The 20,707-nt window shown below is 47.1% G+C and overlaps 1 protein-coding gene across 1 annotated transcript in view; it reads right to left on the bottom strand.

Moving 5' to 3' along the window:
• Positions 1-20,707, bottom strand: part of STT3B (STT3 oligosaccharyltransferase complex catalytic subunit B) — an 872,418-nt gene that overhangs the window by 283,524 nt on the left and 568,187 nt on the right. Inside the window, exon 9 of the mRNA XM_069648801.1 lies at positions 13,021-13,175. Within this exon, the coding sequence (XP_069504902.1) occupies positions 13,021-13,175 (155 nt within the window). The remainder of the gene's footprint in view (positions 1-13,020; positions 13,176-20,707) is intronic.

Raw genomic sequence — 20,707 nt, 5'->3', positions numbered from 1 at the left:
ACAGCATCCTTCGGGTCGGCGCTGCCTCCATTTCTTCGCCGAACTTCGTCAGCTAGGAGACAAAAGAAAACCACAAGGTGAGCCGAGGGAACCAACAAATATAATTCTTACCACCAGAGACTTACCAGATTTACCACCGGAGGCATCCTTTTGTGACTCTCCATATTTTCACGTGCGGCATCTGTAAAGAGAGACAAAACACTTTTTCCACGTGCAACATTTAAACATTTACCGGACAGCGCCGAGTAATACAGAGACTTACCTGAGCGCCACCAGCTACCACAAGAGCATCTTTTCACAAGCCAGCTGCAAGACAAGGAAGGGGGGAACAAGAGTGAACATCGGACATATTGAACTCTATGAACTTAATACTTACTGGTCCTCACCAGGAACCTCAGAGTCAATACTCTCCGGAACTCTCCCGAGCCTTCAAACCAGTGAAGTAACAGGAATCGACGCGCCCCTGCAAATCCACACAGGATGGAGAGCTCATCTTTCAAGAATATAAGGTGAGATTGCTGCGAGGGCATTTCGGAGGTGATTAGTTGGGGAGGACTGTGGGGTTGCCATCACTTGAATCCAAGTGGCTAAATCCATCTCTCCACTTGCAGGAGAATATTTCTATGGGTTAAGCAGACAAGTTTAGGAGGGCAGATCCAGACAGTCATCGCTGCACTACGGATCACGTGGGTGGAGACCGCAGCTGTCCGGGTCCAACCGACGCCCCTGTGGGAGCCAGGTGAGCGTAACAGAGGCATCAAGTACAGTTTTTTCCCCATACGCCTCCAAGATCATTGTCTCCTAGAAGTGCCGAGGAGGCTGAGGACGACAGACTTAGAATAGAGTGACAACGCTATGATCACAGAAGAGTGCGGTTGAGGATGTGCCGCCAGCAAGAATGTATCCCCCTCCAACTGCCTATATTTGGCATCCAGGTGCCGGTTGATAGGCTGGCGCGAGTGTGGCTTGAGCCACCCCTTCTTGACGAGGCGACTATGTCCTTCAGCATCGGGATCCCTGTTTTGGAGTGGGGTCTTAGGGTGAGGACCTCTGCCAAGACTCCCTCCATGGGCTGCTCTACCTCTGGTTGCAACCTGCAAGGCGTTCATGGAAGACCCTGTCTGAAGATGGCGTGTCGGGCTCCTCTTCTGCGTCCACCAGAGTGCTCGTAGGGTCCGGAACTGATGGAGGGGTGCTTGGCGCCATGGGCTGCGGAGGCTGGTGTCGAACCGCCTGTGCTTTGAGAGGCAGGGAAGCCGGAATCTGAGGAGTCGGCTTGGGCTGCAGAGGCTGCGCTGGGGCCTGTGGCACTGGAGCCATAGGAGGAATGACTATGGGTGTCGCTGGGGTGACCATGTCCCTGATGGCATCCCGGAGTATGATCCCCATCTGGGGAGTTCGCATCAGCCCTAAGAACCTTTCAAAGAACCTCTCCTCGGAGGCTGTAGAGGTGGCAGGAGATCTTGACGCGGTGGCCAAAGGTTGCTGGACCTGGGGCCCACACTGCCTGGGGTGCAGGGGAAACCTGCCCTGCGCTGCTGATGGATAAACTGTAGGCCATGTACCTGGTTGACACCAGTCCCACCTTGTGACTCGTTCCTCCACCCGCTCTGCCAGAGGGGGCATCGGGCGATCGGCCATCTTGTCTGGTGCAGCGGCCATTTGGTCGAGCTGCATGTCAAAGTCGTGGTGCCTGGCTCATCAGACCCAGCCCGGTCCAAGACGCTTGGTGTTGGAACAGAAGGCCTATCCCGCACTTCAGGCATAGACCTGGAAGGCGTATTGCCCTCGGCTGAACAGCTGGTACTGCTGCGTGAAGGCGTCCACTTGGACTTGGACGGTATTAGGACGTTGCCCCTCTGGAGTAACCCCGGTTAAAGAAGCTTGCAGTCCCACAGCACAGGAAGGATCCGCTGACCCCTCGGCCATGAGGCCGGTAGCTGGACTGGCCTTAGTGCATGTGCTAGAACCGAAAGGGTTCCTCACAGTCGGGCGCTTCCTTGGAAAGGAGTCGCCACGTAAGGGCGACTCCTTTCCAAGTAACCCTTACGTGAGGAACCCTTACGTGGTGCGATGGTGAATAGAGGCCTTTCCTTTGGCCTCGAGCGATGTTTGACGAAGTCCTTTAGGTCCTCCTGAGGTGACTTCTGGAAGAACTCCCTCCACCTAGCTAGCCTGTTCTGCAGTGACGTGGAGTCAGTGCGTCACACGTGGAACAACCTTCCCAGCCGTGGCCAAGGCAACTGAGGCAAAGGTTGAATGAAGGGAAGTGGCCCTCATATGCTGAACACCTGTTGAAGCCCACTCAAGTCGACATGCGCCCAAGAGGAGCATGGCGTTGGAGCACCAAGTACCTAATTGAAAAGAAAACAACGAAGATAGAAGAATATCGGGAAGAGCGTGTGGCCAATGCCAAACCCAGGAGTGCTGGTGAATTCACCCTGTTCCCGTCGATGCAGAAAAGGGAACTGGGGAGTGGCACCAGTGGGTGGAGTCAAGAGAGAGACTGCTCCCAGGGCCGCACCCCTGCGCGCCTCTAAATTTAAAGGGGAAGAAGATTTTTCTGGAGAAAGAAGGTTGTCTCCCGTCTCTCGCGACGGACGCCCATACAGGATGGAGGAAAGGGGACGGGACGTAAGAGTACTTAAATATATACTCCCATTAAAATCAATCAACCACCATACCATCATTTCCCTAGTCACAGTAATAGATGGTAATTTACCTGCTCATATTGGCAATTTCTCTACTGAATAAATATTATTTAACTTAAATTGAGATAATCTATCACTTTCGATTGATAATCAAGCTGTCAGTTTCTGCAGAATGAAAAGGATGAAAAGGATGAAAACCAGACCGAAATTGGAGAAAAAAAAATATAAGAATTAGAAACAAAACTGGACATTAGAGTAGACGAGACGTTCAAGAAGTTTAGAAAGATAAGACAGAGGAGAGATCGGGTGAAAATTAGAGGGAGGATCTGCAGTGGGTTTCTTAAGGATTGTGCTAATAGAAGCGTGTGTGAATGAAGCAGGAAAAGCAAAAGTGGAAAGACACTAAAAAAGGAAAGATAGGGTACAAGAAACAGATAAACTTTAGGAATAAGTGCAGAAGGCATAGGCTCAGTGGGAGAAGCAGTAGGGTGAGCTTTAGCATGTAAAAGAAGAATGTCAGAGTTAGAGAATGGAGCAAAGTGAGCAATGGAGGCACGAAGAATGGATGTAGGAGAGGGTAGTACTTCAGGTGAATTAGAAGCTTCAATATCCTGATGGAGAAAGGACCATTGCTTACCATTTTTAACTGATCTTTTCCTTCACCTTATCCTGGTTCCCACCCACAGGAAATTTCGCCTGAGCTGCGGCATAATCTGAAATCAAATGTTCAGCCAGGGTCATATGGGCACCCGACTCTTCACGAGAAACATCACAAATTTCAGCTATTTTACCAAAGAATCCTTCCAGACAAGAGACCCACGGGTTCCAATATATACAAAAAATTAAAACAAGGACCTCTAGACTCAGAACTGTGAACCACACTTTTACCACCAGAAGACTGTATATTTTGTCCGAGACAACTTCAGTCTTCTTTTTCAGCGAGTTCCTGGTAGCAATAAGGCTGCCACTAGAGGGTCTGCCTCCATTGCTCGAAACTGCAAGGTGCTAAGCAAGTGTAAACCCATTGATTATCACCAACATGGTAAGCCAAACCTCATGAAGACGCACCCAATCATACTTTGCTATCTCCTTTACCTGACCCGGAGTGCCAAGAAAATTAATGTATCCTCTGGTGTTCCTGGTGGCAAAGCAGGAGTTTCCCCAGTCTGGGTAAGAGACCAGCCTCTGCATCTCCCAGCTTCTGATAGGCACACACTAATGCTTTTTGACAGCCAACCCCCAATCCTTGGAACCCTGTCAATTGCCTTATTTGCTATTTCTACAAACCTATTTCCTTTGGCCCCTAATGAACAGGTGACCTTAATTGGGAGTGCCTCCCTTGACCCGTACTCTTCATCCAAGCTCTGCGAATCATCAAACCTGCCCTGATGACCCAATAATCAAATAAGATCATACCCCAGCAGCCTCAAGCCATATACTTCTCCCAGATGATTTTCACCACCAAGTTGCATCTAAAATCCAGTTGTACAAGATCCAGCCTGTCGTCCATGGGAAAGTACACTCAATGCCCCCCGATGACATGCATTACTTACCACAATAGCATTTCTGATGATTGGATCTGCTTAGATTCACATTCTGTGCATATGGTCCAACATCCAGTGGTAACCGCAGAGTATTGCATCTTGTCTTTCGGGGACCGAAACGGGACGTCGGCATAGGTGTGTCTGTAACACTTTCCCCATCGTAATGTGTATGGTACCCAAAATCTCTCATGCGCCAAGGTCCCTCCGACTGTATTTTTTCTGCCATGAGGGAGACCAAGGCTATTGTGAGTGAGTACATGAAGAAGAGAGAAGTAGTAAGACGTCTATGTTCCTTCCACCCTGAGCAGGGAAGGCGCATGTGAATCTAAGCAGATGCAATAATCAGAAATGCCATTACGGTAAGTAATGCACGTCTTCTGATGCTTGTTAATCTGCTTAGAATCACATGCTGTGCGTAGACTAGCAAGCGCTACCCGGAGTTGGAGGTGGGTTGTGAGAAGGAACAGTAGAGAAAAGAGGTCTTAGTACTGCTTGTCCCACCTTAGAATCAGACCTAGAATGAGGCAATAGTGTTTTGTATAAGTGTGTGGCAGAACTCCAAGTCGCCGCTTTGCAAATGGACTCTAGGGGAACATTTGCATTGAATGCTATGGAAGCCCCAGTGCCCAGAGTAGAGTGTGCTCTAGGCTTGAAGGGCATTTCTCTCTTATCAAGAGGGAAACGGTGTGATACATTCGACAATCCACCTTGAGATAGATGATTTAGAGACAGGATCCTCTTGTCTACGAGCTGCCACTGAAACGAAAAATTGGTTCGTTTTCCTCAGTGGTTTTGTTTTTTCCAGGTAGAACATGACTGCCCTGCGCACATCTAGTGTGTGTAGGCTTCTTTCGGCCAGGCTAGTGGGATTCTGGAAAAAGGTAGGTAGTTCAATCGATTGGTTCACATGGATCTTCAAGATGAATTTAGGCACAAATCTGGGATGAGTGCGCAGAACTACCTTATCCCTGTGGACTGTAACAAAGGGGTCTAGAACCAAAAGGGCCTGTAGTTCACTAACCCTTCTGATAGAAGTGATAGCCACTAGGAAGGCTGTTTTAGGAGTAAGGCCTTTTACACTTGCTTTATGCATTGGCTGAAAGGGAGATCCCATGAGCCTGGTTATAACCACATTTAAGATCCCATCCAGGAGCTAGGTGAGAAATGGGAGGATACATTCTTTTGATCCCCTTCCATAAAAGCCTTAATTACCGGTATCTTCCACCATGACACCTTTTGCTGTGACGTGGTGTAGGCTGAAAGAGCAGCCAGATGAACCTTCAGGGAATTGAAGACCAACCCTGTGTCCAACAGAGACCAACCCTGTGTCCAACAAATGCGTTAGGTATAGCACAATGTGTGTCGGTGAGCAATTGATGCGAATGACGCCCTTGGTATTACACCAGATAACAAAATGGTTCCATTTGCTAGCATAGCAATAACTGGTGTTAGGTTTCCTAGCTTCCCCGAGTATGTCCATGCACCTCCGAGGGAGCTGTATGTGTCCCAACTCTATGACCTCAGGAGCAAGGCTGCTAAATTCAGCGTTTGTGGGCATGGGTGTAGGGTCTCCCCCCTGTCCTGAGACAACATGTTGTACGGGCAGGGCAATTTTACTGGTGGCGAGAGGGACGTTTTCATCAGATGAGCAAACCAGTGTTGGCGGGCCCACATGGGGGCCACCAGCATCATGGTGACTGGTTCCTTGTGCACCATCTTGTTGAGGAGGGGAGTCAGGGGGAAAGTGTAGACACATTTCCCTGACCATGTTATCCAGAGACCGTTCCCCTTTGATCGGTTCTGGGGGTACCTGGAGGCGTAATCTTGACATTGGGCGTTCTCCTGAGTCGCGAACAGGTCGATCTCTGGTAAGCCCCATTCTGCAAAGACGTTGGACACAATGTCTTCCTGCAGATGCCATTCGTATTCTATGGGCAGAGGGAAATCTCTGCTGAGCACGTCTGCCAGAAGATCGAGTTCCCCTGGAACATGTTGGGACAACAAACATCTTGAGTTTGAGAGCCCATATCCAAATGTTTTGGGACAGCTTGGATAGCCCTGGAGAGTGTGTTGCCCCCCCCCCTTGACCCCCCCGTTTGTTCAGGTAATCCATGGCTGTAGTGCTGTCTGTTAGAATCAGCACCATCTTCCCTTGTAGTTGCATCTGAAAAGCCTTTAATGCCTTGAACACCGCTAATAGCTCCAGTAAGTTTATGTGGTTGGATGCTACTTGTGGGGACCACACCCCACGCGCTGTCTGCTGCAGCAGGTGAGCGCCCCCCACCCCGTGAGAGAGGTGTCCGTCGTGAGAGTGGCTTCCGCTGCAGGGGTGGTGAAGCTTTTCCCCTTCAGAAGTATTCCCTTGACCACCACTGCAGAGGGAGAATGAAGGCTGGCAAGAACTACCAGATCTTCCCATTGTCCGTTGGCCTGACACCACTGGCTGTTGAGCCACTCTTGCATGGGACACATGCGCAGCCGTGCGTGGGGAACCAAGTATATGCATGACGCCATCATCCCTAGCAAATGCATGGCCTTGCGTGCCTTCACCTCCCGACTGGCTACATATTGAGGGATCTGAAAAAAACATTCTGAACCCTCTCGTTGGAGGGGAAGACGAGGCTGTCTTTAGTCCGGATTAGAGCCCCCAGAAATTGTTTTGACTGGGGGACTAGACTGAATTTTTTCTAGTTGATACTCCTAGACTGAACAGAAGGCCTACGGTCTTTTGGGTGTTAAAAAAAAAAAAAAACATGTGACGTACGAGTCTCCTGTTACGAGCCAGTTGTCGAGGTAAGGGTAAACCGGGGCGGATAGTCTGCGCAGGTGTGCTGCTTCTACTGCCAGTACTTTCGTAAATACCCTTAGCGCTGAGGCGATGCCGAAGGGGAGCACTTTGAATTGGTAATGCCTGTCCTCTACCATGAACCTCAGATATTTCCTGTGCGCTGGCAACATTTAAATATGAAAGTATGCGTCTTTCACGTCCAATGTTGCCACATAGTCCCTGTTTCAACAGTGGGATTACCTCCTGTAGTGTTAACATGCAAAACATTTGAAGTTTTATGAATTTGTTCGCTGGGCGCAGGTCTAGAACAGGGCTCATTGTGAGGTCCTTTTTGGGTACAAGGAAGTACACTCAATAAATACCCTTGTTTACCTGAAGAATAGGGACGGCTTCTATGGCGTCCTTTCCCGGCAGCGCTTCCACCTCTTGCTTCAGGATCTCCAGATGGTCCGGTGAGAGGTGCAGTGGTCTGAATTGTGGAGGTCGGGCGAATTCCACGCAGTACCCGTGGGCGACCGCCTATGACCCACTGGTTTGAAGTTACCCCCTCCCATGCCGTGACGACCCCCAACCGGGGTGACCTGAATCTGATTGTCATTTCTGACCAGAGGCTGCAGCTCCTCTAGGTTTGGGGCCTCTACCTCTAGCTTTGCCGCATCGCCGACCCTTTGGAGGGTAGTACGCAGGGCTTCCTGAAGTTTGTCCAGCATTAAAGTTTCCCGTGCCATAGTTGGTCTGACTTGCACGGGGCTGCCCTCGAAAGGACCAACGAGTATTACCTCTCCTCTGGGGGGGAAGCTCCGAGTAATTTGTTGCAGAGACTTAAAGATTCTCATGCTCTTTTTTGTCCATTTCTAGGGCCTCAAAGACCTCCTTTCCGATGATGTTAGTTTCTTCAATGGGTTTATTGATTAGAGCAGCCTTCGTTTTCGGCTTAAACCCTGAGGTACGAAGCCAAGCGTGCCTTTTAAGTAAGGTCCCCCGGGCCAGAGACCTGCCTGCTGTTTCAGCCGTGTCAAGAGATTTCTTTATCACATTCTGGTTCACTTGTCTGCCTTCGGCCACAATAGTTAGAAGCTTGGGCCTGATGGGCTCTGGGACCTCCTGGAGACCTTCCTGTACAAGGTTCCATTGAGCGTCAGCATAACTTACCAGCAGCGTGGTGTTATTCACTATGCGCGTGGTATATGCGGCAGCCGAGGTAACCCGCTTACCCAAGGCATATAACCTCTTGGATTTTCTATTCGGAGGCGCCTCCCCCATCGCAAGGGGTACCCCTGCCCATTGCCGGGTGGTAGTCACTGTGGCATGCTCTTTAATGTATTGAGGGTCTGAGGAGCTGGCCGAAATAACTTCTACTCTTGGGTTCACTGCCCGGGTCTGAGCTGGTGAAACCAGGGAGGGAGCAAATCTTCTCTTAATAGAATTAAGGAAGGGAATGGCCTGGCTAGAATGGGGTTTCTCCTTCAGAATGTCTTCCACAAAGTCCTGCTCAGGCCCTGCCTCTTGAGTAGTGATTTGAAAGTGGTCTGCTGCCTTCCTTAGCATGGCATTGAAGGCCATTTGGTCGTCAACCGGTGAGGCCTGTTGGGCTGGGGTGGAAGGAGGAGAATCCAGGCACAGAACATCAGTGTCCTGATGCTGTTGGGGGAGCATCCATGGGTCCATCCCCACTTGGTGCATGTCTTCACAATTGTCCGTGGCATCCTCCTGGTCCTCATTGTAGCCCTGCAGGAAGGAAGTTCCTTCACTGTAAATGTCCTGATAAGTATCCATTTGTATGGTGTCTTCATGATGGACGGGGACTGAGAGCTGTCCCTCTTGTAACTGTGCAGCATATTGAAGATTAGGTTCCCCACAAGATCTTTTCGGCGAAGGATGTTCAGAAAAATAAATTTTTTCAAGACTATCCATGCACCCTTCAAATTTCTCCCTTGTCCATTTAGAGGAACTAGAAGGGCCAACGGGTGGAAAAACGTTGTCTTCCGGCCCTTGACGCCAAAATGTGTCACTCAGAGTGTTGGGAAGAGGCTCTTGACTGTCCTCTTAGTAATCACGAGAATCGGGGCACCCTGGCATATCTATAGATTTGTCAGCGGCCTGCCCCATGTTTTGTGACAGAACAGCCCAACCGCCGAAGTAATTCTAGCTATACTGTGCTCGATTTCCGCCGACTCTGCGTGAGATAGTGGTTCTGAAGGTCTATCGGTAGGTTTATAGCCTACCGCAGTTTTAGAGAGCCTAGCGGTAGGTTTTCGCCTTGAGGCCTAGTTGAATTTTTTGGGCCTACCGGGTCTTTCGGGACCGTCAGTGTGTCGGAATTCTGCGGTTCTACTTGATTTAGGGGTAAAGCCCTTGTTGGGATGCCCAGTCAAATGCTGCTGCAGATGCGAGGAAGGCTTTAGATCAGACCGATCCGAGGAATCAGCTGAAATTCAACAGCCCTGCTGGCGCTTTCACCTTTTTCAATGTACACGTCAAAATAGGTAGAGGGGTTGTCTGTTTAGTGTAATGTCTTTGTACGCCCACCTGTCGCCGGGTGTTGTCCCTGAAGCGAGACCGGAGTCAGACCTTGAAGGGTCAGGGATGGGCGTGGCGGACCTAGAAGTGTCCGTCTCGAGGTCCATCACATCCGCAATGGATGTTTGGTCATCAGAGGTGCCCCTGTCACTTTCGGCGGTGTGGAGATGGGGAAGGAAGGGTCTGCGCGTGACATACCATACGTGGCCCACCGCTTTACACGGCGCTCCTTAAGGGTTTTAGGCCGAAGGAGTTTACAAGCCGCACACAGCTTCTCGTCGTGATCTAAGAGGAGACAGGAGTTGCACGTCCTGTGCTTGTCCTTCCATGGGTATCTGACCCTACACTTAGGGCAGAACCTAAAAGGAGTCCTTTGCATAGCAAAAGGGAAAGATGACCAGACCTATAGGGTAAAGAGGGGGGAAGATGAAGACAACGGAAATATGGCCACCCCGGCCCCACTCTCCCTACTCTAAAGGCCGGCCAGAGGGGCCGGCCCCGTGGATACTTCAGCCGCCGAAATCCACCGGCGTAGACAAGTCTGCCGTAGTCTTCGTCGAAGCCGTTCTTGCCGTCGAAATGACCTAAGGGGAAATAACCGACAAGTAGAGTTCGGCAGAGGTCTACAAAGGGCGGAAAAAGATTCAAGCCTGTGTTCAGGAACATCGTCCCATTTCGTCATATGTAGATGGACTGAGGATACATTCAGATTTGGGCCTCTCATAATTGAGGTGTAGTGGCTCTCCAAGACATTACCATTCACGGGAGGCACCAAGACCATGTTAGTATTCAACACCCTCAAAGTCGAAACAGGCGACTTCCCATGCACATTCCCCTCCAAGGGAGTTACATAATCATTCAAACATCTGAATACGATGAGAACCAAGCAGATCCCCAACATTAGTTCTTAAGACAAGAACTTTCCATAACCCCAGTCCGCCCAGACTCACTTTGCACTGAAGCAAACTTCCCCATCACACTCTTAGCTGGTAGTTGCACGATTTTATCCTGACCATGTAAAAGATTTGCATCCTGCCCAACCAGATTCCAAAAGTGCACGTCATCTGTTTGCAAAGAGACGGCGGTTTTGACTAATGAGGACTCAGCTGGCAGCGTAGCAGAGTCGACGGGATTGGTTATCGCATTTATTGGCTGCCAATCCACCTTCCAAGAATATAGGCACAAAGATGGTGGCGTGTCTGTCCACAAGGCACTGACACCATGGGAAGTAACTTCCTCCTCTTCACAACAAAAATCTCCTCCTCACTCATTTTTGGTTGAGTAAGTTTAATTAGGTCCAAGGAGAGCACAGTTTGCTTGTTAGTAGGAGGCTAGAAGATTTTAAAGATTCCAAAATCGTCAGGATTAAAAACGTTCTAGAAGAATTTCTATTAAAGTTAGGAAAAAGTTTTGCAGCCTTTGAAAAAAGAAATATTCCCTTGGCGACCGCTAATTATTAATGTTAAGCAAAAATTAGCCAAATGTACGATTCAAGATAGTTGTACTAGGTTGTCAGCATGAGTTTCTCCAAAACTGTGTGGCTGTTACACAGATGCAATATAAAGAGATAAAGGTTTAGAGAGGTTACTCACATGCGCCAAACATTGTTCAGAAAATCATTCAAGGTCAGTCAGTCATTTCTTTTTTATTTTTCACAATCTAAGGAATGTTCAAACAAAAAAATATCGTTCCAATTTGGTATTTTCTTCACACCTTATAATGTCCACATTTCGTTTTCTCGGTTCCTTAATACAAATTTGAAATTACCACTTAAATTGCTTGATCCTTAATATAACTTGATATGAGGTGTTGCCTTCACACCATTTATTTGATAGCTTATTTGATAGCTTGCTGCATCTCATCTTTAATTTTGCAAATACCTCACTGTATCTCTCAACACGTGTTTCCCCATTGTTGCTAACAATGGTTTATCAGGAGAGAAATTGTTTTCTAAAAAGAAAGAAAAGCAAAATAGCGTTTTACTATAATACTAAATGTCACTTATTTAAAATTCGTTTTCCATACCAAATTTATAATTACAAATGTTTTCTGTGACTCACCCAATCTGTTATTTTTATGTTCATCCAAATAGTATTGGAAAGTTCAAAAAGGATAGACGGTTTTGCTTGATAGTTTTATTTTTATGGCAATTGCCTTTTGTTCCAAATTGCGGATTAGCTCCAAAGGTGAGAAAAAATAAAACTATTTGCTCAGGGCTTACAACTCATTGAATTATGCATTACCAACACGGCTCGCTGCAGCCCTTAGAAGATCTCACATCGCTGGTGCCTGCAAGGTTAGATATGCACCAGAAGCATCACTTATTATCGTAGGCTTAACTGTAAGCGGCAAAGCAGCCAACAGCCCTCTCGTTGCATTCTTAAAGTGCGCGCCATGCAGAGTATTTATCCACTTCCTGGAGAAGGTGGGCTGGGCACTCCCCCAATAGGAATTCAGAAAAAAGTCTGTAAGCTAAGGTAATTAGTCTGGTAACAAATGACACCAGGGAAGATAAGCAGCAGTCTGGCCCACATCCAACTCAGCCAACAGCTGTCTCGTTGCACCTTTACAATGCACGTGCCTGTACTCTGTTTATTAGTCATCACAATACAGATACCAAAACAGGACAAAATCAGTCGGATTGTAAGTCGTCCAACAGATGACAACATCTGTAGCAAATGATTAAGACTTCACCATTAATCATTTGGTTGAAAAAACTGATATTTCAGGCTCCCACACTGGAGAGACTTCCTCAGTGAAACAGGATTTGAGTGGGAAGAGACAAATTCAAAGTGATATAAAAAAGATAGTGACACAGAATGAGATACACACAGAAAGTGAAAGTCTATAGAACTACACACCTTTACATGGAGCCAGTAAGAATAGAAATGGATCAGGAAGAACTGGCACAAGACCAATTTTTGGACCTCGGTGAGAGCCAGCTATGTCCACAAAGCATAGATTGTCGAGTACCTGAACCCTTTGGCTCAATTAAAGCACTGGTTTACACAATCACAGTATGGTCTCAGTTATACCATCTCGGGAGCGAGCGGCCAATCCAGATCGGGAGCGAGCAGCCAATCCCGATCAAGTTTCATTCTCTGGATTTGTTAATTGTACATTTGTTTTTCATGTGACAGGAGTTACTCACTCAACATGGGACAGGTAGAGTGAATCTTGTCTCTGTTATTCATAGAGTACATTGTCAGTCATCACTCCCATTTATTTTGCAGTTATCATGGATATTACTAGCTTGGCAGTTACAAGAATCATACCTAGTGTCTACGTAAAACAGATTGTACGTGCATGCCCATCGCTCAGAAACCTGGGACACATGTGGCAATCCTAATTGATTACGACAAGTTGTAATTTCGAATTGTTTATTTGTAAAGCATTTACACACAAGTGTAGTGCTTCAAAGCATGTATAACCATAAAGGAGAATTAGATACCGGATGAATCAAGACATAGAAAAAATATTATAGTGTTAGTAACAGTTTTGACTTTTTGACACTTACCAAATACTCTTTCATCGTTTATGTTTTTTATACAAAACCACAGCCCTGCTGGGAAAGTGCAGACCAGGATATGCAGATCAAAAAAAAAGGAAACCCAAGTTGTTGGCTGATGCTCCGATACAGAGGCTATGATGGGAATGTGAATTTTCGCATACCTAGTTGAACAGAAATGAAAAAGCAATCACATTTTGGGAAAGGTGACAAATAACATAACTCTTAACTAGTTATGTAATTTCTCAAAGCATTGCCAGTCGGCTATGCTTATCACTTTGGCCCACTCAGCTGATCATTTTACTGATTTGATTATGCCAAACTTTGTCTAGATGTTTTAGTATAAACAGGCATCATTCACAGATTTGGAAGGCTCTGCATGGCTACTCTGCTTTTTATACACTCTTCCATCACTTTAATACACTTATCGGCATAGGGAAATGTTTTTTGTATTTATTTAGATGAAGCAAAACGTCTTCAAATTTGAATTTCAATAGAATAAACATACAATTAAAACATTGGCAGTACATGGTTAATGGAAATCGGGTTTTAACATGTTCTTGACAACACTTAAAATATGCAGGATTTAAATCACCTCCCACTAGGAGATAACATCGCCCCGTAGAGTAGCTTGTGAGCAAGTAAGTGGTAGACTAGCTCTTGCTGATTGCCTACCATTACAAATGCCAAGTTGGGGTGTCATGCCATGTTCCCATAGTACAGCACATAGCCACTTTAAATAGGGGTTGATGGGTTTGTAAGGTCTATCTCTGCCTTGTGCTGCATCGATTTGAATTATTGGAGTCCTGCATGCATCTGAGATGAATAACTTTGCAAACTAACAGGAACCTTAACGCTGCTTCACTGTTTGGATAGTCTCATGTGCTCCATACCACCATTTGTAGGTGAACATTTCCAATTGTACAGGTATATATACACGTTTTTGTATTTATTGTATCGTTAATACAGAACATTTCTTATTTTTCTCATGTGTCGTGCCAACATGTATTTCGGCCATACAGGGCTTTTGTTGAGGCCAATTATTGTGCAATACTAGAACAATTCAAACGTATCCAAACATGTGTTTTGCCTAGCCAGGCAAAACTTGTATTGGCACAAAACACATTGAAATATAAGAAATGTTCTGTATTAAAGATACAATAAATACAAAAACTTGTATATATACACACACGTGTTGAATTGAGCGCCTGAGACTTGATCCAAACAGTGAAGCAGTCTAGCGCAAGATACCTGTTGGTTTGCAAAGATATTCAAGACAGGCCTATGCAGGACTCCTATAACCCAAACAGATACACCACAACACACAAGGCGCAGAAACGGACCATACAAATCCATCAATCTCTTATCTATATTCAGTACATAACATTCTTGTGGACACAGTTTACGGTTTCTGACGCACATTGCAACATACAAACTTAACAGGGATGACGATATTGACCCATTATTCTCTCCCAGAGGCAGCACACTACATGCATTTAGAGATAGTGTCTGTTGTGGTGGCCCGAAGACAGACATTTGAGACTTGAAAGATCTAAAAAAGTGAATAAATTAGGAGAAAAGTCACTAGGAGAAGATATTTAGAACCAAATAGGTTACTGTGAGAAATCTGACTGTTCTCCCACCCACTACCTCAGGATCTTCCATTCAAGTGGCCAGGAAAGGACCATCGCTTTTGGATCTCGACCCTGGGGGTGGACAGGTGAGGGAGGATCACCTGAGTGGAGGGCACAAGGGATTGAGAAGAGGCTAACCGAGGGCGAGACATGGTATTTCCCAATCCTGAAAACACCTTAACCTACTCTCCCTCAGCTTTTGCGGGGTGTTTACAATCTCAACTCATATCCCCATTTCCAACAAATACTGAGACAAGGAGGCTGCCACCAAGGTCAATGAGGATTACCCACAAGAATAAAATGGGACAAGTAAGGGCAACCTACTTTAGAGAAAACGACTGTCCCTCTAGTAGTCAGGAATTTGTAGGTAACCATTCATACCTGACTCCACTTGACTGTTCAGCTATAAAAAAGGTGTGGTCATTCAAAAGCAGAGGAATGAGCCGAGGGTGCAGTCGGGACCGGTGGAGCCAAGCAGCAGAGAAGCAGGAGCTGCAGGCAGGAGGAAGACTGCATGCAGAAACGCTGGCCTAGTGTATGTATGCTGCAGCGTGGCGAGGGATTCAGTGAAGTGCTGCCTGCATTCTGCAGGCCTGGTCCAGCGAATTACTAGTTCACTTGGGGCCAATGCCGACCCCAAAGGTGCCCGAGGGGCAGGTGGTGAGACCCTGACCTCAACCCTGCAATGCTTGGAGGAACCACCTCTCAATGAGACGGTGCCCAGTGAGTTTCATAGCCAAGGTAAGAGACTTGTTAGTTTTTGTTGTACAGTTGAAAGGATTGAAGCATGGGGAAGGGACTCCTGACAAGCTAACAAAGGGAACTCTAACAACTTTTCATGGTGTCTTTGTAACTGGATTAAGCTGAAGCTTGGGCAAGGGATCCCGAAGGAACCAAAGGACACTGAAGGTAGTTGGAATAACTACAAGGGACCTGAGGAGAGGGTCCTACGAGTAACCCTATTGAATTTATTTGTGTTATACCAACCAAGCAGCACCTGGTAAGACCACCTGAAACCAACTCTGGTTTCCATTTTGTTGAAACACTATTTGGTTTTATTTTGAAAAGACTCCCCATAACATTTTTGTACAGGGTGAGGGCAAGCATAGGTTTAAACACTGACTGACTTTTGTTTTGGACTCTTAGACGACAGCCATTAGAAATATCAGTTCAGGGAATTACCCCTTCAGAGTTAGGCCAGTTAGGCATTACATCAACCCAGGAACTTTAATAAGTAAAGGTTTTCAAACGAACCCTTTTGAGTCTGTCTCTTGATACAATGCCTGTCTCACAGTACCTGGAGGACTTTGAGTGTGCATCATGCCAGACTTCGGTAATCCAGCTGACCAGGACTTAGGAGAAAAATGGGAAGAAAAAACTAAATAAGTGAGTAATAATGGAACTGTTTGACAAGGTTACTCACTGTAGTGACTACCTTACTCCTAGTCCATAGTCTACTTTCATCCATACTTGTGGGACATTGCATCCATCTTGGCGGGACCGGAGCACTTTTAAAGCATAAAAACCTTTTACACAGGGCCACCGCAGTTGACCGCAGCCACGCCTTCCTGAGCTCTGTCCCGCGCATAGCCTTTCAGTCCTTTTCTATCGCCAGGTCCAGAACCAGTTAGCAACAAGAGGATACTTATTAGATGGGACAGCGGGCGGGCATATGGACTAGGAGTAAGGTAGCCACTACGGTGAGTAACTGTCATACTCCTATGTCCCGCCCCCTTTCTTCCATACTTGTGGGAGATTCCCAAGCACTAACCAGAGGAACTACACCTGGATGGAAATTCCCTTATTCAAACAAATTCTTAAGACCTGCCTGACCAAATTGGGCATCAGCCTGGGAGCTCAGGTCAAGACAATGTCTGCAAAACGAGACAATGTATGCAAAACGCTGAAGGGGAACTCCACGTAGCAGCCTTGGCTATGGACACCCAACAGATGTATTTTTGGAAGTTAACAGCTGCTGCTTTGCCACGGACCAGTGGTGCAAGAATGCCCTTTGGGGTGGAAGGCCTTGAATTTTGGAGGTATATCTATACAACTTGGAGTCCAAGGCTATACCGTCCTGTCTTTGTCCAAGTATGTTTAACACCATGTAGACAGAACCAATTTATTGAACAAGTTATTCCTATGGTCTGAATCCCTACAACTAACTAGATATCCCTGTATTCACTAACTAGCCCTTCCTCCGGAAGTGCACTTGCCCTGGGGTAGCGCTGATGTATCGCTCGTCAAAGGAGGGTTGAATACAATTGGGATCTTTCCCCGTCCTCGCTCACTACTTTCCTATGCAAAAAAGTTGCACACTTCATGTCGATCAAATATTTTATTCTCATCGCCTTGAATATGTGTCTTATCACTCATGAAACCTTGATTCGACGATCAAGGAAGTACTAAAAAACTTACACAGCTGTAATTTCTTTGTAGCTGTCAGTATCCTAAAAAATTGATGCTATATCTCAACCACGACCATCACTGTTCTGCTTGATCACAGGGTTTAGGTCATCACTCCTAAACCTTAAATCAACCGGTTTCAGCAGTATCTCATCAATTCCCGCTTTCTTCAGGACATGTACTGACTTCTATGTATTGTAATCATCAGTAGTATAGCAAAGAAAAAAAAGACGGATACATTCTTGTCCATGTGTCCACATAAGTAATTTGTGAATATTCTGAACAGATTGGTAATGGCCGTGGCTTCCTGGTCGCATGCCCTATGGGGGGGAAGATAGAGCAGGGGTGACGTCAATTTCTTGTGTGTAATGCTATCCTATGATCTGGGAAAGAGGAGTGTCTCACCTTTCTTATTTGGTCATGTGGATGTATCCTTCGTGTAGGTACAGGTTTCAAGCCATGGATAATCTATTTCTACTGGCATCTTAAACACAATCATACATGTCTCTTGGTAAACTAAAGTCCATTTTGTGCTCTTCGGTCTCTTTGCCATTGTGTAACTGCTTTTTTGGGTAGTTAGCTGTGTTGTCCAGGAAGATTTTGGATCACTTCCCTCCAGGCAATCTCGTGTCCCGTTGTGGAGCATCCGCAATCTGCTGCCTTGTTCCTGCTCTCGCTGGTGTGTTATATCTGTACGGGAAACTAGGGATTACTTTCTAGCTCTGCATTTCCTATTTACGCCGAGGCCACGCTCTGTGCGTTTAATTCACTTCACACGTAGAGCGGTGCCGACTCACATTCTAACACAACTCAAACGCGATCGGCCAACTCAAAATGTGCGAGTGGCTTACCTGTCTGGTCCTTATGCATACGCTGCTCCGCTGTCTGTTATGGTAGCCATTTTGGGACCGGCGGTATTTATATTTAGCTTTGTCACGTGATCGAGATTGCGAGCGTCTTCCCAATATTAAAAATATCGAAGGAATCCTCATCTGTTCCTTCTACTGATGGCTACTTATATGGTATCTAGTGAATAATCTATCTCCATACTGATGGCAACTAATTTATTGCAGAGGCGTATCGAATCTCGACCTGGACTACCCGGCACCCAGAGGGAGCTGGGATATGTAGTTTATCAGGGAACAGGACTACCCCTACTGATGGGCTCTACAAATGGGCTATCAAGGTGATCTTCCCATGGAGGTGGGGAGGAGGGGGTGAGCAACCAGACTACGGAAGTGGGAGTCCCACATCTGCCTCTCTCCCACTCCTCACCCCTGACGACCGAACAGCAGAGCAGTCCTGGGGCTCTTTTTTAAAAACTTTATTTTTGTTGGCAGAGGAAAATAGCATACACAAACATCAGAGTAGCCAAAAATGATGAAATATATGAATAACTGAGTACAGTAGTACATAGGAGTAGTGGCATAAAGACGAATAAGGAATGCAGCATCACAAAGTATCCAGAGCCATAGCACTTAACAGAGGATTGAGATGAATTGTCCACAGAGGAGGGTGTGTCTAAGCTGTTAAATTAACTGTTTAAGGCGGATGAGATGTTCTTGGGCCGGGAGCATATTGAGGTACTACTCCTCACAGTTCCGAGACCATGTTAATAAATTCAACCATTTCTGGAATGTGGGGGGAGGGGGAGCACTTCCAGTTCTGCAAAACACATTTCTTAGCAATTATACAGCTCACATTTAAGAATTTAGCCGCACTCCTAGCACCCTCAGCCCCTCAATCCCCAAACAGAACCCCCAACGGGTCAGGCTCAATAACAGTGCCACAGATTTCTGATAACGTTTTCAAGATCTCATCCCAGAATGAGGCTAGCCTCGGGCAGTCCCAGAACATGTGCAAATGGCCCGCTCCCTCTGCACAGAGCCATGCGTCAGAGCAAGCAAACCTGGAGATCCTGCGCGGGGTGTAGTATAGCCTGTTCAACAGTTTGTACTGAATAGGTGCGATAGCGAAAGTTCAGGGAGACTATTAATGTGAGAGCACATTTTCCCCCACAGTTGGTCCGTGAGTTCTAACTCCAGTTCAGATGCCCAGTTGTCCTGGGCCCTGGAGGACTGGTGGAGTAACAGTTAGGAGAAGTTTGTATAATGAAGATACCACCCAGCGGGCACTACCCGAATTGGCAATGAAGGAAATCTCAGGGGAGTCAGGGGGCTCATTGGGAAACTCAGGCCAAGCATTACGGAAGGCAGACCGGAGTCTGTAGAATTGCAAGAGTTCCAGTGGTGACCCCGAGTGACCCGGCTTCCAAGTATGCAGTGTTATGAACTGCCTGTCCGGGTAGAAGTTAGTTAGGGCTAGGTATCCCAGTGACACCCAGTGTGACGCCAGGGCCAAGTCGTTTGTGGGTTCCAGCCCGGGAAACCGCCAGGCAGGAAGCCATTTGTAGTATGGGTGGCCCTCATCACATGCAGTGAATATCCGGCCCCAGGCATGCACAGTGGCTCGGACTGGGTAAATGGTTAAGTCCGGCTCGTATCGTCGATGTAATATTAAAGTCATTATGTTGGTGCCGGATGCCACAAGGGTCTCCAACTTGACATGGGAGCGAGGAGGAGCCCAGGGTACCAATAAGAGGAGAACTGTGCCTGCGCTGCGACCCAGTACCGCAGCATATCAGGGGCAGTGAACCTACCTTTTTCGTAGGGAAGTGTCATATCAGTCAATTTTTTTGCGCACGGTACCCGAGTGCCACAGAAACTGAGCGCACAGCTTGTGTAAATCTGCAAAGTATTTACCGGGCCAGACAGGTACGTTGGTGAATATGTACAGCATCTTAGGGAGCAGTATCATCTTTACCAGCAAAATTCACCCTGCTAGTGATAGTGGGAGAGAGCACCAACGCGCTATCTTGGCTTCCGCTTGTTCTGCCGCGGCCAAGTAATTGTCTGCTAGGAGTGAGTCTGGTCCGAGACACCTGGATTCACAGGTATTTAATCCAGCGGAGCAGGTACTCAGTGGCAGGTTGTACAGTGGAGCTTGTGAGGGGGAAGAGCTCGGATTTGGTATTATTAGTAGTGAAACCAGAGTATGCACCAATGCGGGTAATGTCGCGCAGGATTGAATCAAGGTGGACATTGGGGTCTCTGACGAACAACAGCACGTCGTCCGCATAGAGAGATCATTTCGGGGGTATCCTGTAGCCGTATCCCTTTACGTGAGTGGCGCTCCCTAACAAAGTCCGCCATGGGCTCGATAGCCAGGGCGAATAGGATCGGGGAGAACGGGCATCCCCGTCGGGTGCCTCTGAAGAGAGGCAACAGAGCGGACGTTTGGGAGTTGACACGGACCCTGGCAAATGGGGAGGTGTATAACTACTTGATGTATGCAATCATCCTGGGTCCGATGCCCATGGTCTCAAGGACGAGCCACATGTACCTCCAGGACACCATGCCGAAGGCCTTCTGAGCATCCAGGGTGACCGCAACCGCACTCACACCCTGGTCAATTTGCGACATGACGTTAAGAAGCCTTCTGATATTATGGGACGTGGATCTCCCGGGCACGAAACCCGACTGGTCATCGTGCACCATATACGACATGACAGGTAGGAAGCGGTTAGTCATCACCTTAGCAGAGATTTTAGTATCCAAATTCATTAGTGAGAGGGGCCGGTAAGATCCACAGTCATC

This window comes from Ambystoma mexicanum, chromosome 2q (assembly GCF_040938575.1).
Source record: "Ambystoma mexicanum isolate Mex_15411 chromosome 2q, UKY_AmexF1_1, whole genome shotgun sequence".
In the NCBI taxonomy this organism is placed as follows: domain Eukaryota; kingdom Metazoa; phylum Chordata; class Amphibia; order Caudata; family Ambystomatidae; genus Ambystoma; species Ambystoma mexicanum.
This window is presented reverse-complemented; position numbering and strand designations above follow the sequence as displayed.